Source organism: Saccopteryx bilineata, chromosome 3 (genome assembly GCF_036850765.1).
Source record: "Saccopteryx bilineata isolate mSacBil1 chromosome 3, mSacBil1_pri_phased_curated, whole genome shotgun sequence".
NCBI classification, from domain to species: domain Eukaryota; kingdom Metazoa; phylum Chordata; class Mammalia; order Chiroptera; family Emballonuridae; genus Saccopteryx; species Saccopteryx bilineata.
Window position 1 is genome coordinate 273,843,110 of NC_089492.1, and position 23,742 is coordinate 273,866,851.

At 50.1% G+C, this 23,742-nt stretch overlaps 1 protein-coding gene across 4 annotated transcripts in view; it reads right to left on the reverse strand.

Annotated features, from left to right (window-relative positions):
* Nucleotides 1-269: 269 nt before the first annotated feature.
* Nucleotides 270-23,742, reverse strand: part of RPS6KA1 (ribosomal protein S6 kinase A1) — a 40,150-nt gene continuing 16,677 nt past the window's right edge. For all 4 annotated transcript variants that reach the window (XM_066270013.1, XM_066270011.1, XM_066270012.1 and 1 more), the window contains 18 exons: nucleotides 22,645-22,725; nucleotides 22,393-22,472; nucleotides 21,207-21,313; nucleotides 20,448-20,485; nucleotides 19,958-20,100; nucleotides 19,481-19,551; nucleotides 19,078-19,166; nucleotides 18,083-18,147; nucleotides 17,758-17,860; nucleotides 16,156-16,286; nucleotides 14,141-14,266; nucleotides 13,840-13,929; nucleotides 13,296-13,454; nucleotides 3,237-3,398; nucleotides 2,991-3,067; nucleotides 2,602-2,719; nucleotides 1,580-1,717; nucleotides 270-1,204 (listed from right to left, as the gene is read on the reverse strand). In XM_066270013.1, the coding sequence (XP_066126110.1) occupies nucleotides 1,082-1,204; nucleotides 1,580-1,717; nucleotides 2,602-2,719; nucleotides 2,991-3,067; nucleotides 3,237-3,398; nucleotides 13,296-13,454; nucleotides 13,840-13,929; nucleotides 14,141-14,266; nucleotides 16,156-16,286; nucleotides 17,758-17,860; nucleotides 18,083-18,147; nucleotides 19,078-19,166; nucleotides 19,481-19,551; nucleotides 19,958-20,100; nucleotides 20,448-20,485; nucleotides 21,207-21,313; nucleotides 22,393-22,472; nucleotides 22,645-22,725 (1,901 nt within the window). In that variant the 3' untranslated portion in view covers nucleotides 270-1,081. The remainder of the gene's footprint in view (nucleotides 1,205-1,579; nucleotides 1,718-2,601; nucleotides 2,720-2,990; nucleotides 3,068-3,236; nucleotides 3,399-13,295; nucleotides 13,455-13,839; nucleotides 13,930-14,140; nucleotides 14,267-16,155; nucleotides 16,287-17,757; nucleotides 17,861-18,082; nucleotides 18,148-19,077; nucleotides 19,167-19,480; nucleotides 19,552-19,957; nucleotides 20,101-20,447; nucleotides 20,486-21,206; nucleotides 21,314-22,392; nucleotides 22,473-22,644; nucleotides 22,726-23,742) is intronic.

Here is a 23,742-nt window from a genome sequence, read left to right on the forward strand (position 1 = left end):
CATAAGGCCCAGGCACAGTGCCTGGCACTTGGTCACTGGTGGCTAATAACTCCATTACTGCTATCAAATGCATAATGGAATCCCATGGCAGGAAAGTGAGGGCAGGGCTAGCAGGACTCCTACATATTCCCCCAAAACGACCAGAGCCCCAAGCAGCTGGGCTAATCGGCTCTGGTCCATTTCATTACTTGTCTGTCATGGTCCAAGTCCTCGCCACCTGATAGCAGAGAGAGGGCAAATTCAGGGATGAAAAGTGGCGGCAAGTGTGCTTCACCTCAACTGTAAGTTTATTAGAAAGGCCATGGACAGATGAACCCTGAGTTACCAGCTGAGGAAGAAATGAAAAAAGCCCCTGCCCTTCCTGGCCCACCCTACAGGCCTCCTGCGGACTCTGTCCTGTGGCAGACTCCAACAAAAGTCAGTTAAAAAGTGCATTCCGGATCCTCCTCTGGGAGCAGCCCAACCGAGTTGCAGGGGACCCAGTGATGGGGCTGATGTGGATGCTGGTGCCTGGCGCTGGGAGCCACGGGGCCTTGGTCCTCTTCTCTAGTGGGAAGTGGTTCCAGACCCCCCCAGCAGAACAGTATGGAAAAGGAGCTGGTCGGGGGTAGAGCAAGTTGTGGAAGTTGATGCTGGACCGCCTCAGAGACGGGTGCAGATGGCTACAGATGGCCAATTGTGGTGTCCCCAGGGTAGGACCCCTAAACTGCTCTAAGGAGTCTCAGCCACAGAAAGCCCTAGTGTGACTCAATGCCCTTCCTGGGGCTGCACTGGCTATTTCTTCTCCCAGAAAGACAAACAGATCTTGTAAAAATCCAAGGTGGTTGTCATTTTTCCTTAAAAAAAGACAAGAGTTTGTACAGTGAATCAATTTCAACCAGCAGAGTCTGAGCCAAAAAGAGTCCATCCTTGGGAAGGAGAAGGCACTTCTCACACCCGCACTGGGGTGATCTGGGCTGGCTGCTTCCTGGGCCCCTCGGGGCCCTGCTCCCTCTGGCCCTGTGACTCAGGCCCGCTCTCTCCGGAAGTATGCCGCCTCCATTGAGCTAGCACCGCCCTGCGGCCTGGATGCCCTGGCCCCTCACAGGGTGGTGGACGGCAGCTTCCTCACCCGCCGCTGTGCCAGGATGGATGACTCGATGGGCTTCAGCTGAGGGGTGGGCTTGGAGCTGTTAAGTGCAGAGTATGTAGCTGCCATGGCTCCCTGAGAGAGAAGGTAGGAGGTCAGTCCACGATGATGAGAGGTAAGAGAGGTTCCGGGGGGGAGAGGGGACACGTGCTCCAGGGCCAGGCCAACTCCTCCCCGTGTTCCACAGCCCACCCAGGCCCCTTGTTAATCCAGCCTTGGTGGTCCTTCATGGTCATTAGTCCTGCTCCCGACATCAGACTGAGGGTTCAGAGGTAAGGGGCTGTGTCCCCCAGAGGACTGGAGGCCTGTGAGTATACATTTGACACCTCTGCATGTTAGACTGGGGCTCCAGGACAGACAGACACGGCATCTCCTGGCTCTGCCACCCCAAGTCTTTGCCCGTTAAACCCTGGCCTGGGCCCTGGATGCCCAGCAGCCGGGTAGCCATACCTTCACAAGTTGCAGGTCCTGGTGGGACAGCTGGCTCTGGGGCAGCTTGTCTTTCTGGGTGATCCATGGGTGCTGCAGGACCTGCTTAGCTGTAAGGCGCTGGTGGGGGTCCACATGCAGCATCTTGGATACCAGGTCCTGGGGACACAGTGGGCAAGGGGGTTCAAGGGAGGGGCCAGCAGGGGAACAGACAGCTGTGTCCCACTGCTGAGGAATGGGCAAGGCAACCATTTCCCATCATCTCCTGCCTAAACCTGGGCAGAAGCCCCTTCCTGTGACCCAGTCCCCACACTGCTCCGGGCCTTCCCTGAGCACAGGCCCTTTTTTGGAATTTCTTCCTAGAACACCCTCTCCTTTCTCTTTCCCCTTCTAGAAGCCAGGCAGGAAGGTGGGAAGAAACTAAGGGTGGGGCTGGGCAGACCTGGGTTCAAAAGTTGACTCTTCTGCACATCAAATGAGTATCCTGAGAAAATTTACTTCAACTCCCTGACCCTCAGTATCCCCCCCCTGAGAAACAGAAATAACAATACCTGCCTCATAAGGCTGGTGTGAGGTGCTGGTAGGGGTCCACATGCAGCATCTTGGATACCAGGCTCAACCCAGTGCCCAGAACAGAGATACCCATAACTTGAAACTTGCTAATATTGAAATTGCAAATGTCCCCCCCTCTGAGAAGACCTCTCTGCTTGGCATGGTCAGTAGCTCTGCTCCGTGCCTCTGCTGCCCGTACCCCTGGCCAGGAAGACCCACTTCTACCTGGTATCTCTGTTCCTTGTATACAAGCCTATATCTCCCCCTATACTAAGTTCCCATACGGCATAATCACAGCCCTCTGTCTCCTGCAGGCCCAGGACACAGGAAGGGCTGGTGAATGATTACCCAGTTATGCAAACAAGGTTGCCTGAGAATCTTCCACTTGGAGAAATGAGGCTTCAGGTCACCTGCTTATGACCTGCTGAAAAGCCCTGGGATGGTACCTGACTCCCCACCCCAAATGAGCTGGGTCCAGGCCTCAGACTCACCTTGGCTGTCTCTGAAACTGTGTTCCAATTTCCCCCACTGAGAGTGAACTTCCCACTGCCGATCCGGGTCAGGATTTCCTCTGGTGTGTCACTGGGTCCATTGGCAAATGGAGTGTATCTGGAGAAAATTCCACCCAGTCAGGGTATAGCCTCTGACCTCCATCCTGGGCTAGGGGTGAGGGGCTGTGTCTCCCCCTTCAGATTAGGTGCTCCCAAGGGTAGCATCTTTCTCCTCAAGGTGAAGAACCCAAAGAGGGCCATGTCCCTATCTGCAGACCTTCCTGAGGTGGGGCTGAGTCTCTCCCATCACACAAGTACCCCCCTAGCCTGAACACTAGGGCTGGAGGAAGAGTGTATTGGGAGGGAGCCCAGGCCGATGGGGCACTCACCCCGCTAGCATGGTGTACAGCAGAATGCCCAGGCTCCAAATGTCACAGCCTTCGTCGTAGCCCTGGCGCTTCAGCACCTGGCAGGAAAGAAGGCAGGGGAGTGTGGTCAGTCTGAGGGGCAGTGGAAACGATCCCATATGCTTACGTGCTACTCCCCAAAGGGTAGCACATGGATCCTCCTTTAGTATGTGGGCCAAGGCCACACAGACTGTGTATCCTTATAGCTGAGGAGGCCAGGCCACTTACCTCAGGTGCCACAAAGTTGGCGGTGTAGCAAGGTGTCATGAGGAGCCCATTCTCAGCCCGCAGCTGCTTGGCGAAGCCAAAGTCACAGATACGCAGGCACTCGGGGTTCCCAGACTCATCCACGTACAGGATGTTGCTGGGCTTGAGGTCCCTATGCACAACCTGGGGGCAGAGGCGAACTCTGTTTAGTGAATGAACAAATCACAGTCCTGAAACACATTAAGACCTTGCAGGTTAGATTCAGAGTCTCATTGATTACTTGGCTTTCTAAGATGGTCCTTTCATAGTCCCAGTTGAGCCCTGAACACTAGCAGGTGCCATGGCATGGGCAGGTTGGAGGGTAGACATGACCCAGGACAGTCCATCTCCACAGAGGGAAGAGTGTCAAGTAGATGAGGAGGAAAGAGCTCCACCGGCAGGGTGCTCCCTGTGACACTGTGAATTGTACCCAAACCATTGGGAAGCCTCTTTCTAGGCACTGCCTGCCCAGCTCCTGGGGCTCTCTCCTTCCTAATACAATATGGCCCAGTGGACAAGCCCAGGCCCTCAAGAATGTACACTTTTTGCCTGACCAGGCGTTGGCGGTGCAGTGGATAGAGGGTCGGACTGGGATGTGGAAGGACCCAGGTTCGAGACCCCGAGGTTGCCAGCTTGAGTGCGGGCTCATCTGGTTTGAGCAAAAAGCTCACCAGCTTGGACCCAAGGTCGCTGGCTCAAGCAAGGGGTTACTCGGTCTGCTGAAGGCCTGCAGTCAAGGCACATATGAGAAAGCAGTCAATGAACAACTAACGTGTTACAACAAAAACTGATGATTGATGCTTCTCATCTCTCTCCGTTCCTGTCTGTCTGTCCCTATCTATCCCTCTCTCTGACCCTGTAAAAAAAAAAAAAGAAAAAATAAAGAATGTACACTTTTCCCTGCAGAAGGTCCAGCCAAGCTTCCCAGATGTCAGGGATGCTCAGTTTGGCTGAGGACATCAACTGCACTGGGCAAGTGACTTTCCTGGTATACAAAGTACTTTCCCAGCCATGTGCTCCTTGGGCCACATTCTACCTTGGTAAATGTGCAAGACAGGGAAGGTAGGCTCTACTTTACAGAGAAGGGAACCAAGGCAATGAGAGGAGAATGGACTTGCTTGTGTAAGAAAGAAGCAGAGGTAAGAATTGATCCTAGTTCTGCCTTAATTCCAGTCTTTCTAGTTTAGTGTAGCACAGATGACACTTTTGGGAAACAGGGGTATGAAAGTATTCAATCTTTACTGTTCCCTAACACAACATAGAGAGATAACAAACTCCTACAGGGAACTGTGGCTCACCATGGAAGGTAGCCCTATAAGTGAGTCTGAGACTTGTCCCCCAGGTTATATTTGGGGAAAGGGAGAGCATATTTTCACATCTCACTATACTGAAAAGTGTAACAGGCTGGGCAAGCAATGAGTGAAGCTAGGCTGAGTGGGAGCCATGCCAACCAGTCTAAAGGGCATCAGTTACTTACTCCAGCTGTCACCATGCAGCAAGGCAGGCCTAGACTCCAAAAGCAGCCAAATTACCAAACCAAAGCAAACCCCAAACAAAAAACTCCACCCACATCTAAATGTGCGCAGGCAAATACAGCCACTGAGTCAGCAGGCAGTTGTGCTTTTAGTCAAGAGTCAGGCAGGTCCTGGCCGAATAGCTCAGTTAGTTAGAGCATCATCCCCAAAACGCAGAGGTTGCCAGTTTGATCCCCAGTCAGGGTACACACAGGAACAGACTGATGTTCCTGTCACGCTCTCTCTCCCTTCCTTTCTCTAAAATCAATGATAAACATTTAAAAAAAAAAAAAAAGGCAAGCCAAGGTGTGAATCCTGGCTTTACCGGATAAAGCTGTGTGATCTTGGGCAGGTCACTCTCTAGCCCTTGGTTTTCTCACTTGGGGCTAGTAATAGTGCTCAGCACCCCCATGGTTACAAGAAGGAACATATGAATTGCTTACCAGGAATATTTAGCTCAGGGCTTGGGAAATGGCAACCGTTGTCACAGTAGCCCCAGCTGAACTCGTTAGGGCTGAACTCGACCATCATGCTGGATGTTAAGATACAGTGATTGCCTGCTAAGTGCACTTATAATTACACGACAAGCAGGACAGGACAATTAGAGGACAGGTGCTGTCCACAGAAGCATCTGATCACACAGATGATGTGTGATCAGGTGGTTAGGAGCCAGATTAGCTATGTGACTCCTACTTAAGCTCCCAGAGCCTCAGTATGCTCACTTATAAAATGAACATAACAATACTACCTGCTTCACAGATTCATTGGAACAATTAAATGAGTTTGCACATAACTGCTTAGAACTCTGGTCTGGGGAAAGTGCTACATGGTGTCAGCTCTCATCAGCAGCAACAGCATCTCTGTCATCATCAGCATCATTAAAGGATGTGCATTTAGGTGCCCATGACCAGCCAGAAAACTAAAAGGTGACATTCTTTTATGCAAATTTTCTATTAAACAGAGAAGCCAAGGCCCTGGCCAGTTGGCTCAGTGGTAGAACGTCGGCACAGAGTGTGGAAGTCCTGGGTTCAATTTCTGGTCAGGGCACACAGGAGAAGCGCCCATCTGCTTCTCCACGCCTCCCCCTCCCTTTCTCTCTCTTTTTTTCTCTCTTCCCCTCCCACAGCCATGGCTCCATTGGTTCGAGCCCAGTTGGCCCCAGGTGCTGAGGATGGCTCTGTGGAGCCTTTGCCTCAGGTGCTAAAAAGAGCTCATTTGCAAGCATAGCAGATGGCCAGAGCATGGCCCCAAATGGGGGTTGCTGGCTGGATCCTGGTTGCAGTGCACGTGGGGGAGTCTATCTACCTTCCTCTCACTTGGAAAGGGAAGAAAAAAAGTAGAAAAACAAACAAACAAAAAAAACTAGAGAACCAAAATGTGACTTTCTACCGAGTTCTCAAACAGGCTGTCCCTGTCATGCTGGGGCCCTTGCAGAAACAGTATGACAGAAAGAAGCTAGAGACTTAAAAGGGATTCGCGTTTTAAACAAAGAGCTCTTGCAAAAGAGGATGAAAAAGGCAGACAACTCAATTTTTAAAGATGAACAAAAGACTTGAACAGGCATTTCATAAAAGAGGTTCTAAAAGGCAATAAACACATAAAAGTGCTGAACTTCATTAGTCATCAGGGAAATGCAAATTAAAATCACTATGAGATACCACTCCACATCCACAAGAATGGCTAGGATTAAAAAGATGGAAAATACCAAGTATTGGTGAGTACCAAAACTCTCATATGCTTCTGGTAGAAGTATAAATTGGTAAAACTTTGGAAAACTGCTTGGCAACATCTACTAAAGATGAACATATTCATATACTATGACCCAGCAATTCCACTGCTAGGTATACACCCAACGTTAAAACGTACATATGTTCACCATAAGACAAATACTAGGATGTCACAATAGCATTGTCATCGTCAAAAACTGGTAGGTAGCCTGACCAGGTGGTAGCACAGTGGATAGAGCGTCGGACTGAGATGCAGAGGACCCAGGTTCAAGACCCCGAGGTCGCCAGCTTGAGTGCGGGCTCATTTGGTTTGAGCAAAAGCTCACCAGCTTGGACCCAAGGTCGCTGGCTCCAGCAAGGGGTTATTCAGGTCTGCTGAAGGCCCGCGGTCAAGGCACATATGAGAAGGCAATCAATGAACAACTAAGGTGCTGCAACGTGCAATGAAAAACTAATGATTGATGCTTCTCATCTCTCTCCGTTCCTGTCTGTCTGTCCCTGTCTATCCCTCTCTCCGACTCACTCTGTCTCTGTAAAAAATTACAAAAAAATAAATTAAAAAAATTTTTTTAAAAACAAACAAAAAATGTCTGACCAGGCAGTGGCGCAGTGGATAGAGCGTCGAACTGGGATGCCAAGGACCCAGGTTCGAGACCCTGAGGTCATCAGCTTGAGCATGGGCTCATCTGGTTTGAGCAAAGCTCACCAGCTTGGACCCAAGGTCACTGGCTCGAGCAAGGGGTTACTCGGTCTGCGGTAGCCCCACGGTCAAGGCACATATGAGAAAGCAATCAATGAACAACTAACGTGTTGCAATGCGCAACGAAAAACTAATGATTGATGCTTCTCATCTCTCCGTTCCTGTCTGTCCCTGTCTATCCCTCTCTCTGACTCTCTCTCAGTCTCTGTAAAAATAAATAAATAAGTAAATAAATAAACCCCAAAAACACAGGTAGGTAACAACCCAAAGTCCACTAACAGTAGGATGGATAATTAAATCACAGCCTGTTCATAGAGTACAAACTATACAACATCAAGAATGAATAAACTGCAGCCACACAACAATGTAGATGCATCTCAGAGAGAATGTTCAGTGGCAGAAGCCAGATAGCTATAAAAGAACTGTATAAAATTCAAAGATGGGCAAAACTAATCTAAGTTATCAGAAGGGAGTAAAGAAGGACAAATATACAGTGACAGAAAATTATTTGACTTTGGGTGACTAGGTACATAATGCAATCAACAGTTCAAATGCTATAGAGATGTTTACCTGAAAACTACATATTCTATTGACCAATGTCACCCCATTAAATTTAATTTCTAAATAAATAATTTTTAAAAATGAAGGGAAAGGCAAAAGGAAATTTATTTTTAAAAAAGCAAGAAAAAAATATATCAACTTATACATAATTTATTTTTAAAAAAGCAAGAAAAAAATATATCAACTTATACATAATTTATTTTTTAATAACTTAAAAAAATTTTTTTTTTATTGCCCTGGCCAGATAGCTCAGTTAGAGCATTGTCTCTAAGAACAGAGGTTGCCAGTTTGACTCCCGGTCAGGGCCCATATAGAAACAGATCACTTGTTTCTGTCTCTCACTCACTCTTTCCTTTCTCAGGGCTGTACAGGATGATTTGGTTTCACATGATACACCAATAAAAAGATATAGGAGATCCCAGTGGACCCAGCTCCTGGTTACCCTCTTCTCATCCCTCAGTTTGTATGGGGTTCCCAGCTTCTAGACCACAGATACTGCCAATGTGTAATCAGCCGAGAGACTCTTCTTCCATATTTGGACTCAAGAGCATCCCATTTCCTCATCATTTCATCATCTGCCTCTGATTTTTGAAAAGGGCCAGAAGCTTTGGAGACCCATAGACTCCTGGCTTTGGGAAAGATCATTTTCTCCCATAATACCCCCACCAAGTGGTAGTCTGTACTTGGAGCTAGTAGAGGGGCTCACTCTAGAAAGTCCTTCCTTGTTCTGACCCACTGGAATTCACTACTTCGACCCTGTCTTCTAAATTTTCTTGAGGATAACTTTAACTAGTCCTCACCTAAAAACAAAATAGGAAAAGGAAATACATTTATTGTCTGACCTGACATATTTAAATATTAGTCTGTTGAAACTGGCTATTTCTAAAACCAAAACCACTTCAAACATGACCAGAACAGTACATGTGGTAACCAAATTGAAGCTTTGGTTATGAGGTCAAGTTCTCTTTTTTTTTTTTTATAACAAAAGAATACCCTTCCCCCCAATAAATTAGAAAGAATCAGACATGCCATTTTTGCAAACCCTAATAACTGATTCAGACAGAGATCCTAAAAGAATGAAACCACTCTGTAAGAGGTTGTTGAGGATTTTATCATCAGTCCCGCCCACTGCCGGCCACCTGTTCACCCATCCCTGGACTGTTACCCCGACACGATTAATGGCTAATGGGGGCAACGTGACGTGTTGCTCGAAGACGTGATGCTGTATGAAGTACACTATGCCTCCCAGGAAGTGGTTTTTAGCTCCTTGCTCCCAAAAAGAAGCTGAAGCCTTACTAGGCAGTGGCGCAGTGGATAGAGCGTCGGACTGAAATGCGGAAGACCCAGGTTAGAGACCCCGAGGTCGCCAGCTTGAACATGGGCTCATCTGGTTTGAGCAAAAGCTCACCAGCTTGAGCCCAAGGTCGCTGGCTCGAGCAAGGGGTTACTTGGTCTGCTGAAGGCCCGCGGTCAAGGCACATATGAGAAGCAATCAATGAACAACTAAGGTGTTGCAACAAAAAACTGATGATTGATGCTTCTCATCTCTCTCCATTCCTGTCTGTCTGTCCCTGTCTATCTCTCTCTCTGTCTCTGAAAAATAAAATAAAATAAACACTGAATTCCCAATTAAAAAAAAAAAAAAGATGCACTCTTTAAAAAAAAAAAAGAAGCTGAAACTGAATCTAAGTAAGATGTTAGAGCTCGTTAAGTTTACAGTAAATACAGGCAATAGAGAAACAATGAAAATGATGCCACGAGGAAGCAAACACACATTCTACATAACTGACCTCTTCAACAAGACAGTGGCATAAGAAAGGGAGGTTTTACTGTGGCGTTTACACAGATGTACACATTTAACAAAACGCCTCAAAGTGTACATTCAAGATATGCTGTGTGCAAATTTTATTGCAATTTTAGAAAAGAGACTTAAGGGATACAATAAGTGAATAAAAGGAGAGGAGCACCTGACCTGTGGTGGCACAGTAGATAAAGCATCGACCTGGAAATGCTGAGGTCGCCGGTTCGAAACCCTGGGCTTGCCTGGTCAAGGCACATATGGGAGTTGATGCTTCCAGCTCCTCCCCACTTTCTCTCTCCGTCTCTCTCTCCCTCTCTCTCTCTCCCTTTCTCTCTCCTCTCTAAAATGAATAAATAAAAAAAATAAAAAAAAATAAAAAAAGGAGAGGAGCTTATAGACTGATTCCAATAAACCAATCACAAAAAGATATTTTTTTTTTTTTTTTATTCATTTTAGAGAGGAGAGGGAGAGACAGAGAGAGAGAGAAGGGGGGAGGAGCTGGAAGCATCAACTCCCATATGTGCCTTGACCAGGCAAGTCCAGGGTTTCGAACTGGCGACCTCAGCATTTCCAGGTCGACGCTTTATCCACTGCGCCACCACAGGTCAGGCTCAAAAAGATATTTTTGAAAGGACAATCAATAGGGGAAATGTGTCAATTGTCAGGGCAATATGTGAAAATGACTAATCATCAATTTTGTTAGCTGTTGGCTCTAGCTGGCTGGCTCAGTGGTAGAGCATCAGCCCAGCGTATGGAAGTCCTGGATTTGATTCCCAGCCAGGACACACAGGAGAAGTGCCCATCTGCTTCTCCACCCTCCCTCTCTCCTTTCTCTCTATCTCTCTTCCCCTACTGCAGCCAAGGCTCCATGGGAGCAAAGTTGGCCCAGGCGCTGAGGATGGCTCCATGGCCTCTGCCTCAGGTGCTAGAATGGCTCCAGCCACAATGGAGCAACACCCCAGATAGGCAGGGCATCGCCCCCTGGTGGGCATGCTGGGTGGAACCCAGTAGGGCACATGCAGGAGTCTGTCTCTCTGCTTTCCCCCTTCTCACTTCAGAAAAATACAAAGAAAAAGAAGAAAAAAAATTCTGTTAGTGGTTTTGAAAAAAAAGTGCCTTTTTTAGAGTTATAGATGTAAGATCTGTAACTCAGATGTGAGATCTGAGATATGCTTTTAAATACTTTAATTACAGGTATTTTAGGTCAAGTGTCATATAAAGTTTGCAACTTCCTTTCAAATGCACCCGTAAAAATATATATATTTACGTATAGAGACAGACACAGACAGAAAAAGAAATAAAGCAAATGTGGCAGATTGTTAAGGTTTAGTGAATCTAGAAAAGAAATGGTTTTCATTGTACTATTCTTTTCATTTTTCTATAGGTTTTCCTCCTGCATCCACTCCCTCAAAAATAGTTGGGAAAAATACATCAGCAACAACAAAAAAGAACGAGAAGAGGGAAGGAGGGGAGGAAAGGAGAGAGGAAAGAAGGAAAGGAGGGCAAGAAAAATCTTGATAATTCTTGAATCTGGGTGATGGATAACTGGGAGTTCATTATCTATTCTTCTAGTTTTGTATAGCCTTGAAAGTTTTTCATAATAAAAAGTTAATTTAAAAAGAAGGCATAATGCCTGGCCTGTGGTGGCACAGGGGATAAAGCATCAACCTGGAACGTTGAGGTCGCTGGTTTGAAACCCTGGGCTTTCCCAGTCAAAGCACATACACAAGTAATCAATGAACTGAAGTGAAGCAACTATGAGTTGATACTTCTTGCTACACACACACACCTTTCTGTAAAATCCATAAATAAAATCTTTAAAAAAAAAAAGGCCTGACCTGTGGTGGGGCAGTGGATAAAGTGTCAACCTGGAAATGCTGAAGTCGCTGGTTCGAAACCCTGGGCTTGCCTGGTCAAGGCACATATGGGAGTTGATGCTTCCAGCTCCTCCCCCCCTTCTCTCTCTCTGTCTCTCTCTCCCTCTCTGTCTCTCTCTCTCCCTCTCTCTCTTCTCTAAAAATGAATAAATAAAATTTTTTTAAAAATCTTAAAAAAAAAAGAAGAAGGCATAGCAACGATCTGGTCCTGCTTCCCCCTAATGTTTACATGGCATCTTCCACTGGCCTGCCCCGGACCGTGGTGCTTTCCCAGTGTAGCACCTCACTTCATCCTCTGCCACCCTGGGGGGTGGAGGGCTGGTTACTGGAAGTCTGCAGACAGGCAGTGAGAGAGGATCAGAAAGGTGACACTTCCCCAACCTCCCAGAGGACCTGAACACAGCCAGTCGGATTCCAAAGTTTGCAGTTGTTTTTTGTTTTGTTTTGGGGTTTGAGAGACAGGAAGGGAGATGAGAAACATCAACTTGTAGTTACAGCACTTTAGTTGTTCATTGACTGCTTCTCATATGTGCCTTGACTAGGGGGCTTAAGTTGAGCCAGTAACCCCTTGCTCAAGCCAGTGACCTTGGACTCAAGTCAGTGACCTTAGGATCATATTGATGATCTCGCACTTAAGTTGGTGACCCTGTGCTCAAGCTAGCAAGCCTGCGCTCAAGCCAGAGATCTCCGGGTTTTGAAGCTGGGACCTCAGCATCCCAGGTCAGTGCTCTATCCACTGCACCACCACCGGTCAGGCCCAAAGCCTGCATTCTTAACCCCCACACGGTATGACTGGAAGCCCCTAAAACATCATCTCCACCAGAAACTCATGCTAACTCTCTGTTTTTGGCTTCAATACACTAGAACGAATCTTTCTATCTCTGCCTTGTGCAATGGTAAGGCCAAGTTCTACCATTTGCATATCAACCTATTCTGTAGCACCTGCTGTGTTTCTAGTAACATTTCCTTCTGCATCTACTTCCTGTCTGAGCAGCTGAACCCACAGCCAGATTCACCTCCTTGAAGCCTTGAGTACCTCACAGTGACCCTGCTGCTTCCTAACTCAAAACCCTCTCCCTGTCTGCAGTCAGTTCCTCATTCAGGCATCTTTGCTCCATTCTTCCCTGGCTGTGTGACCTTGGGCAAGTAACTTCACATCTCTGAGCCTCAGTCTTCTTACCTGTAAAGTGGGCCAATAATAGAATCATGTTTGTATGCTTAAGCATCATATGGTTTTTGGATTTTTGTATTTTTCTGAAGTTGGAAACGGGGAAGCAGTCAGACAGACTCCCACATGCGCCCGACCGGGATCCACCCGGCACGCCCTCCAGGGGGAGATGTTCTGCCCATCTGGGGCATCGTTCTGTTGCAACCAGAGCCATTCTAGCACCTGGCCTCAGCGCCCAGGCCAACTTTGCTCCAATGGAGCCTTGGTTGCAGGAGGGGAAGAAAGAGACAGAGAGGAAGGAGAGGGGGAGGGTTGGAGAAGCAGATGGGCGCTTCTCCTGTGTGCCCTGGCCAGGAATAGAACCCAGGACTCCTGCACGCCAGGCCGACACCCTACCACTGAGCCAACCGGCCAGGGCTGGTTTTATGAAAATCAATTGAGATAATGTAAGGAAAGAATATAACAGGTGCCTGGCACATAGTAGGTACAGAATAAATGTTCCTTTTCACAATTTGGCCTTGTCTCTCCCTTCCTCACTCATTCCTTCCCTTCCATCCACCCACTCACCCACCACACATCCTTCGTCGCTCCTCTGTCTGGCTGTTGAAGACTGCCACTGTCCAGGCCAGTCCATAGCTCAAGCACTCTGCTGACAGTATGACACTCCCACTCAGTGCCCCTACCCAGACTTACCCCCTGGGAGTGCAGATACTCCACAGTCTTGCTGATGGTGTGCAGAACACAGCTGGCCTCCCTCTCTGAGAAGAATTTTTGCCGTAGGATCTTGTCCAGCAGCTCCCCGCCTCGCATCAGCTCCGTCACCAGGTACACGTGCTTGCCGTCATCGTACACCTGCCAAAGACCATGCCGTCAGGCCCCTTCCCTCAGGGCCAGGCCTGGGCCCCTCAGTCATCGGGTCACCAGCCAGGAAAGAATGACATGAACCAGAGGCATATGTCGTGCTCTGTGCTTCAGTGGCCCCAGCAGGGCCTTCGCGTGTTTATCCTCTGTCCCCCTGGATGGAGGATGCTGGTACTTGTCCCCTGATGGGCAGGAAAACTCTCAGAGAATGCCCAAGTCTGCAGTGGAGGGCTCCTGGGTGCTGTCAGACCAGAGGCACCCGGGGTCCTCCCCTCTCATAAGCACAGGAGGATCGAAGACAAAGGAATGGCAGCTCCGAGACAAATCCTGCAGTCATGTGCTCAGTCTCACCCCAGCTTCAAGGACCCCCACTCACATCTTTTAGAGTGATAATGTTGGGGTGCTGCCCGTACCGCAGAAGAATCTCAATCTCTTCTGAGGGATCCCGCTTACTCTTGTCAATAACCTGAAGAAAAAGGGTGCACCACCCGTGTTAGGAAGACAGTCTCCGGAGTCCCTCCCCGCCACCAAGCCCACACTGCAGGGCCTAGGGCCCAGCCTTGCACTCTTCACCCAGCCACAGAGCCTCAGGCACCACCCTCCTTGCCAAAGAGCAAAGGCTACACTGGCTACCCCCCAGCCCAGCAGCCATGGCAAATATATGGTTAGAGGCCTACCTTGACAGCATACTCCATGTTGGTGGCTTTGTGGACACAGCGCTTGCACACGGAGTAGGAGCCCACACCAATTGTCTCCTTTACCACGTAGCCATCACTAAGAACCAGGTTCTTCCCGTGCAGTTGCTGCAGGAGACCAAGAGGTGGGGCTGTCAACTTTAGAATGCAGGGGAAGTCCCCAGCACCTACGGCCTTGGCTCAGTGGAGAGGGTCCCAGGCAAGAGCCAGGAAGCCTGTGGTACAACCTGCCTCTCTCTGGACCTATATGGTGAGCACACTCTGGCTCTCACCCTGCAATCAGAGGGTGGTGAAGTGGGCAGGCTTGAGAGGGACACAGGAGCCCCTAGCTGGCTCCCAGCTCTGCCACTTAACTGTGGCCTTGAGCAAGCTGCCTTCCCTTTTGGGGTATTGTTTTTTTGTTTGTTTGTTTTGGTTTTTTTGTATTTTTCTGAAGCTGGAAACGGGGAGAAACAGTCAGACAGACTCCCACATGCACCCGACCGGGATCCACCCGGCACGCCCACCAGGGGCAACGCTCTGCCCACCAGGGGGCAATGCTCTGCTCCTCCGGGGCATCGCTCCACTGCGACCAGAGCCACTCTAGCGCCTGGGGCAGAGGCCAAGGAGCCATCCCCAGCGCCGGGGCCATCTTTGCTCCAATGGAGCCTTGGCTGCGGGAGGGGAAGAGAGAGACAGAGAGGAAGGAGGGGGGGTGGAGAAGCAAATGGGCGCTTCTCCTGTGTGCCCTGGCCAGGAATCGAACCCGGGTCCCCCGCACGCCAGGCCGACGCTCCACCGCTGAGCCAACCGGCCAGGGCCTGGGGTATTGAAATGTAGAAAAGAAAGGCTTTTAGCATAAGTAACATTCAGCAGAACTTACTTTCTCTAAAACAAAGAGACTTTCAGCAGAACTTACTTTTTTTCTAAAAGACTCCCTACCCCTGGTTTCCCAGGCTGTGGCCTTGGGCTGGTTCTGCAAGATTGCAGGTGTTCCCAGAACATTTCTCCCTGAATTAATCCTACAGATAAGCATTGTAAGAGAGCTTGTTTCATTGCTTTGTTTTACTGCTAGGCTTCTCCTCCTCCCCATTCCCCAATCAGTGTGTGATTTTGTCTTTAAAAGCTAGCCCCAAACTGTTTTTGGGGCCGCATGATTTGAATGACTTAGGTCTCCCTGCAGTAGCCGGCTTTAAAATAAAGACTCCTTAATTTGGCTACTTAATTGTGCGGCAAAACATCTGTTTCTCGCTGTTCAGATACAACAGTATCACAGCCCACCTCATAAGGTGTCTCAAGGTTCCAAGGCATTAACATAGCAAATGCTTCTACAATGCTTAGTATGTGGCAGGTACTACTCTAAGCACTTTCTAACAGGTGACCACACAATCCCAGGGACAGCCCTGATTTATGCCTGTGGTTCTCACATCCAGTCTGGTTTAACATTTGTCCTGGACAAAGACGAATAATAAATTACATAATCACATTAACTTTACAGACATTTAACTTATACAACAACTCTATGGAAGTTTTTATCATCGCCCTGATTTACAGAAGAGGAAACTGAGGCACCAGGAGGGTCAAGGTCTGAGTCAGACTCTGAATCCAGGCAGTGAGCTCCAGTGTCTACATTCTTGCCTCTCAATTCTAAATTTTCCACGGAGCCAGGAAAGTATGCAAATGCGGGACAAGTGTGAGCAGACACAGCCCCTGCTGCCCACCCCCATGTTGGCGACTTGACAGCCAGCTCCCAGAATCACCACCGTGGGCACCCTCTTGTACTTATCCAGGCTCCACAACGTCGCAGGCTGTGCCGGGACACTTTTATCCATGTTGCCATCCCTGTTTTACAAATGGAGAAACCGAGGCCCAAAGAGCTTTGAAGGCCCAACAGGCTACATGGCACCAATCAGGGTTTGAACCCAGGCCCATCCAACTCCAGAGCCTGTTCCAGTTGTTTTGCCTGTGGCTTCTAGGTGGAAAAAGACAACTGGGCAGCAACCTGCTGGCCCCCTCACCTGAACCACTGAGTGCAGTGGGGCCTGCGTGGCCCGAGGCTTGCCGTCATCCTCCATCAGGCCGGTGGCCACGAAGCTGAAGCCACGGAACAGCTGATGGGCGCCAGCACTGGGGGGGATGCCTGGGGAGTCTACAGGGGTAGGAAGGCGATGTGAGCCTGAGGAGGGTCCCTCGACCCTGGGGCAGCCCAGCAGAGGGTAACTAAGGGACTCCCAGGTTCGTCTCAGCAGCTGGCTATGGTGGGAGCTTGGGCAGTATTCATCTCAGCCCTTAACTAGCCCATCTGTTCATGTGTGTTTACACCAGCCCAGCCCTGATACGCAAGGATAACAGACCCCACATCCGGTGTCTGGCCTAGGTTAGGACACCTCATCCCTTCCTGGGAGCCTCCTCCTGGCCTCCCTGCCTCAGGTCTGCTCCTTTTGGTCTATCTTCTGTGCAGCAGCCAGAAACATGGTTCCAACCACAAGTCTATCTCTGTACCCTTCAAACATTCCCTTCTGCCCTGAGGAAAAAGTCCAACTCCTCACCCTTGACAATGAGGTCCTTGTGATCTTAGCCTCCTCTCCCTCGCTCCACACCTCAGCAGGTCAGACTTCTCAGATCCTTAAAGGAGACTCTGAGCCACCGCACATGCTGTTCCCACTAGATATTCACTCCTTGTCTATCGCTGAGGCCCAGCTCACCCACTCTCTCCTCCGAGAAGGCCAGCCCGAGGCTGCTCTTCCAGCCCCTCACCCCTATGAAGCTGCACCTGTCATACCAGTAGCTGTTTTCACATCTCTTCCCCCACTACAGCCTGAGCCATATGAAGGCAGGGTGGAGTCTGTCTTATTCACTATATATCCCCCAATGGCTGGCACATAATAGGGACCAGGTACATATTTATCAGATAAATGAAGAATGATGGGACAAAATGCTCGGAGAAGTGCTAAACTCCCTGTCACCAGGGATATGCAAGCCACAGTGAGAAAAGCTCCCCTTCTGCTAAAACCTGTCCCTCCAGGAGGCCTTCCAGAGTTAACACTCACCCCACCAATAACTGGTCAGAAGTGTTAGGATTTACCAAGTTCCCTCCCAGATGCCCCTTCCTTGGCTTCTTACATGGGAGGAAAGTACTGGGTGGGTCTATGGCTAAGTCCATGTTCCAGATGAGTACACTGAGGCCTGGCAGTCAGTGTAGCCAAAGCAGATTCCCAAACTTGCCCCTGACCTGTGGGCACTGTCACCTCTGCTCTGCCAGTCCATCTCCACCTCGTTTTTACTGGGTCAGATTCTTTACCCCTGATGTGAGTGTGAGCCTGATGTGTTCTGTCTTCCCAGTGGGCTGGGAGACGCCTGGGGCAGGGGTCCTGACTCTTCTACTGTGGCCTTAACCACCCACTCACCCCACCCCCTCATCCAGACACAAAGAGTCCATAGAGCCCTGCAGTGGGAGAGTCAAGCAGAACAAGATGAGGACAAAGAGTTAAAGGCCCACCCGCCTGTCTGCCCACACACCTGGGCCTGCCAGAGTCGAGATCGCCCCTGTGTCCCAAGGTACCCCTGACTCCCTGCTTCCCGCCCGCACCAGCCCAAAACAAATGAGACAAGGGACGCACCCTTGGGTGTACGGGATGTGAACTCAGTGTCAAAGTAGAAGGTGTCATCAGGTTGCGCCACGGCTGGCTTGAAGGGTGGCTTGATCTCACGACGGTACAGCTTCTGCAAAGTGGGGTGAGCATTCCAGTTACCATAGCACCCCCAATGCCTGCTGGAAGCCCCAGGCAGGAGGAGGTGACGGGACTGGAGCACGGGCTAGGCAAACAGGGGCATAAACGCTTGCCCTTGGAAGGCCAGCCCTGGCCTCCCAGGCCATGCTGTCACACTCTGCTCCACACCTAAGGCCTTCATCAGCTGAAGCCCTGATGGGTGACAGACACTCACATTCCAGTCAATGGTGGAGTAGAAGACATGCCGCTTGATTTCCTCTGCCCCATCAGGGCCGGAGCCTGAAAGAGCCAAGATGAGGGTCTGCAGATGGTTCAACCTCCAGCCACCAAGTAGCCTTACTGGTCTGGGACCATCAGATGGAGCAGTCCACTGGGAGCATGGGGAAGGATGGGCTCATGCTACCCCAAATCCACTCAGCCATCACCCCAAGGCCTATTGTCCACTCAGCATTCTCCACTCTCTGAGGCCTCTTATAATCAGGCTGTAATGTACTAATGAAAGAAGAAAGGCCCAGTGAGGTTAAGCAACTTGTCCAAGACCACACAGGACAGAGGCTGAACTTGGTCCAAGACATGCAGAGGGCCTCATCTCTGTTGTTCTTATCCCACTGCCCTTGTCAGTAGCCAGATAGGCTCTCATTCCATTCAACCCCAAGGACCTGGCTCATGGTTTAGGTGCCAAGACTTACTGAGCAAGTAGTATGTATCAGACACGTTCATGGACTTTGTTTAATCAGCAGAGCTTGAGCTCACCCTCTCCCATGAAGACGAGGACCTAGAGCACTGTGAGGTGAAGTCCACCGTCTTGGGTCACTTAGCTCATAAATGGCATTCATTTGTTCAACAAATATTTATGGAGAGACCACTGATTCCAGGCAGTGGGACCTGACATGGGGCCAGGATTGGGACCTGAGCCTTCTGATGCCTGAGCTCATGCTTGTCCTCTTGTGCCAGCAGCCTTGGCAGAGGAACTGTGTGGGGGCCTCTGTCCTCGTCCCCAGGGGGAGTGAGGATGAATCAGTTCCTGCCTTCCCCCTACACACAGGTCACCCTGCTGCCCCAACGCCACACATAGAGCCAGAAAGCAGAGTGGCCAGCGGCATTGTCTGCCCACACAAAGGACAACGGCCCCTTTCAGCCCCAGATGTGGCCCCGTGGCCTAGGCTGCAGCTGTACCCCGCTCCCCTCCCCTGAGCTGGGGATGCTTACCGAGCCGGTTGGCAGGATTCCTCTTGAATAGGGCCCGCAGGAGGCTCTGGGCTTCTGTGCTCAGAAATTGGGGCATCCCCAGCTTCGCCCTGAAACAGCCCCCAGGTATCATCAGGGCTGAGCCTCGCCCCACAGGCCCATTTCCCCTCCCACTTCTGTCTAGGTCTAGTTTCCAGCTCAGTCCAGACAAGCCATCCACTAACTCACCTCCCAAAGACTTCTGGGATTCCCCTCCCACAGGCCCTGGTAGATGAACAAGGGGCCCTGGAAAGCCTAATGTTTCACCCAGAGGAGTGTCTCATTAATGGAGGAATTTGAGGCAGGTACAGTGTATTATTCAGGCCCCCAAACTGGGGCCAGGCATGACAGGACCTTGAGCTGTGAGGGAGGAGCCAGTGCTTACTTCAGAATCAGTGTCATAGTCTCTTTCCGGTCCTTCCCCTGGAAGGGCAGGGAGCCCGTCAGCATCTCAAACTGCAGAAGACAAGGGTCTATTCAGACTCTGGTCCCCAGCTCCCATGCCCCCGCCTCCTCCACTCAGGCCACTCAGCTCCATTCCCAGGATTCTTGCCGGCCTGCTGGAGGTTCACCTGGATCAAGGGCTGTGTCTGTCCCTCTCCCCTCTGTTAGTAAGGACACCAGGAGCAGAGTTAGGAGTCTGAGGCTGGGGAGAGGCCCAGCCCCAGGCTGGGGCACCCCACGTGGAAACAAGCCTGGAATCCTTCCAAGGAAAGAAACTACAGCTGGGTGGAGGAAGAGGCCAGCGTGACTATGAGAGGACAAGAGAGCCTTAGAGACCATCAAGTCCCCTGACTGCACAAATGGGGACACTGAGGCCCAAGGCCTGGGTTGGATACTTTATCCCTGCCTGGGAACTCACCATCAACACACCATATGACCACCAATCTGCACTGTGGGTGTGGCCCTGGCGGTTGACGACCTCAGGGGCCATGTACTCCACTGTCCCACAGAAAGAATAGGCCTTCTTCTCATGGTCAATGGCCTCCTTGCTCAAGCCGAAGTCTGTGACAAAGAGGGCAAGAGGACACATCTTCAGGACCTGCCTGCCTTTTCCGCCACCCCCTGCACAACCAACCTCCCTGCCCAGAGGCCAGAAGGCATCACCCCCAGGACATTCACAAGTAAGCTGAGGCCCAGAGAGGCTCAGTGACTTGAACATGGTTACATAGTGGGGGCCTGGGGTTCAAACCCAGGCCACTCTCAGTCTGGCACCTGGGCTTTTGACTACTTCTGAGTGCTGGGCACAACCTCTCAGGAAGAATGGACCCCTTAGAACTCAGCCCAGAGACCCACCAAGAGCCCATCCTGCCAGACCCTGGGACCTGAGGGAGCAAGTGCCCTCCACTCACCAGTGAGTTTGATGTGGCCTTCCTCATCCAGAAGGATGCTGCAATGAAGACAGGGGAGTCAGGGACCCTCAGCAATGGCTCCTTGATAGGTTCTGGTGACACCACCGGGGCTGTGGAGGTTGGCCCAACCCAGAGAAGGTGAACCACCCAGATGCATCTGATGACTGGGTGGGTCGAGCGGGGTGGTGCTATGCAGGTGTATCACCTACCTTCTTTGCTAATCCTTGAAATAATGTGACCCCATTTTAACAATGGGGAAACTAAGGCCCAAGGAGATAAAAAGGAATTCCCTTGGGTTATACAGCTAGTTGGTGGTGGAGACAAGGTTTGAATTCAGGTCTGCCTCACTCTAAAGCCAGATCTCATTCGCCCTTAGCACCTGCCCCTTGCTCCCAAGTTACCGTCTGAGGCTATTTAGACGTTAAGGAAAATCCTAGCGAGGCAGTATCAAGTCATGACCTTTAACGATGGCACCTCAGATGTCCTACTGGATTAGCAAAATGGCAGGCAACACAGCTGCATGGCGGTGCCTGGGTCTTGGTAATGGCAACACTAGTGGTTAGGCAGCCCCCCCAATGTGAGCCTGCTGCCACCACCACTCCACTGCCACCTGCCCACTCATGGGGCAGCCCAAGGGAGAAGGTATTTCTTAGGGAGAGTCATACCAACCCCCACTGGGGTGGCCCTGTCTTAGGAGACGCCTCAGGGCCTGCCTCTGCATTCTGCAGGGAGCCCAGGGTGGGCTGGAGCTTCACTCACTTCTCAGGCTTGAGGTCTCTATAAATAATTCCCAGGCTATGCAGGTGATCCAGGCCCAAAGCCAGCTCGGCCAGGTAAAACTTCACGTCCTCCTCCGTGAACATAACCTGCAATCAGCAGGAGGGGGCTTCAGCTGCGATCGCTTCTTCTTCCGGAGTTGGGGCTCTGGGCAGCCAGCAGCTTCCTGGTCCTGAGGGTTCACCTTGGGGAGGACCCTTAGAAATACCAGTGCCATCCACCCTACCTTTCATGAAGGAGTTTGAGCTGTGAAATGACTAACGACTAACATACATGCCACTTATTGTGGCACTGCTTGGAAAGAGCAAAAGGTTGGAAACAACCCAAGGGTCGAGCAAAAGATGGGACTGTTTCTCCCTGCGTGACGGAGTGCTGTGGGGTGTAAGCTACAAAGAGGAGTTTCCCCATGTTCTGATATGAACCGATCTCCCAGACACACTGTCTTAAAAAAAAAAAAAGCAAGGTGCAGAACAGTATCACAGAATAGTACCTGTTATGTAAAAATGTGGGGGTTGGGATTCAGAACATATATCAGAATGGTGTGTATTTCCAAAGAGACAAGGGAAACTTAAACAAGAAACCAATAAAAATGTTTACCTATGTGGGGGTAGGGGGGCTGGGGTGAGCTGAAGACTTCTCAATGAATATTTTTCTTTTCAAGCATATAAATGTATTACCTATTCTAACACTAAAATAACATTTTAAAAATTAAAAGAAAAGTTTGGTTCTCCTCTTAAACTTGAATTGTCTTAATGGTTCCATTTTTATATCTGGCTCAAATTCTTTTAGGTCAGTTAAAAATCCTTTTGATTCAAGTATCTAGTTTTCTGGATGGATCTGGGCTTCTCCCCGTCCTCACAGCCCTTTCCAAGGCCGCCCGGGAAGCATGGAGGTGGAGAGGTGACCGCCATGCTTAGCTCCCTGCATCACAGTAGCATGAGTTCCAAGGCCTAGCCCTCCTCGGCCCATCTTAGGGAAAACTCTCAGAAGCTTTGAGACTGTGACCTCTGACACAGGGTAGGTTCCTGGGTCAGGACTGCTACATAGTCCTGGGTGGGCCCAGGTTCAGGCCACAGTGGACATGTCCCTCAGAGGGCCCTAGGATGTGAGGCCTTGTTGTCCTTCTAGCTCCATCCTGGGGCCCTCTGGTACTGGGGTGCCCGCTCACCTCTTTAGAGAGCCGTGTGAAGAGGTCCCCGCCACGCAGGAAGTCCAGAATAAGATAGAGCTTGCCCTCGGTCTGGAAGGCTGAGGAGAAGGGAAAAGGCAATGGTGGAGTCCGCTGCGCCCTGCCCCTCTGCCCCGAGCTCCCTTGCCTACCAGGTAGGAGATGGGCAATGTGCAAGGAAGGCAGCAGCCCATAAGCCAGGGCAAAGGCTGGCAGGTAAGGTGGGAACTCAGATAGGGTCTGCGATCTCACCATAGTGCAGTTTCACCACGAAGGGGTGGTTTACATCGGCCAGGATGTCTCTCTCCATCTTGGTCCGAACGCGATCACGCACTGGCCAGGGGAGAAAGGAAGTCATCGAGAGTCTAGCCACTCCCAGGCCCTGGCTAAGAAAGGCTCTCCTTTCCACCTGTTCTTCACACTTCCTGGCAGTGCCCAGGGCTGGGCCCTTGGTGCCTTGTCCATCCTTCTGGGCCCATCTCCAAATGTGCCCCATCAAGAGCCATTCTACCCAGCCAGTCTGAACAACCCATTCCTGTGTGTGCCCAATTCCAATACGGGGCCCAAATTCCCAGTTACAGCCTGGGGGGCTGGTGAGAACAGTCACTTAAGGAGCTACTTATAAAGGCAGGTTCCTGGGGCCTCAAATTCAGACTTATGAGTCTGAGCAGGTACTTTTAAATTTTATTTTATTATTTTTACTTTAAAATTTTTTATTGATTGATTTTAGAAAGAGAGGAAGAGAGAGAGAAAGAGAAACACTGATTTATTGTCCCACTTATTTATGCATTCATTGGTTGATTCTTATATGTGCCCTGACTGGGAATCGAACCCACAATCTCAGCGTATCAGGATGATGCTCAAATCAGCTGAGCTACCTGGCCAAGGCCTTTTTTTTTTTTAAAAGGAATAAAAGTCCCTAGGCAATTCTGATCTTCAGCAGTTTCTTCTTCAACTCAGTTTAGGCCTCACCTCCTTCAGGAAATCTTCCTTAACCTGCCCAGTTAGGGTCCTCTCCCCTACACTACTCTGCTCCCCGCCCCCCCAGAGCACCTCTGACCCTCTAATTCAATATTTTTGTATCCCTCACCAGACATGGCAGGGCCCACGCTGGAGTTAGCTATTCCAGTCACTGTTTCCCAAATATGCCTTCCATTTTCAAACTGCCCCTACAATTTTGCTCAGGTTAACAGTTTCTCCTTCCTTTCCCATTTTCAGTCTGGAGACTCCCAACTCATCCTGCAATGCACTGCTCAGATAGCTACTGCTTATGAGCCTCCCCCTTCTCCCACCGGAAAACGGCACCCCTGGGCTCCCAGGTCACAGCACCCACTGCACCACACTGCCGAA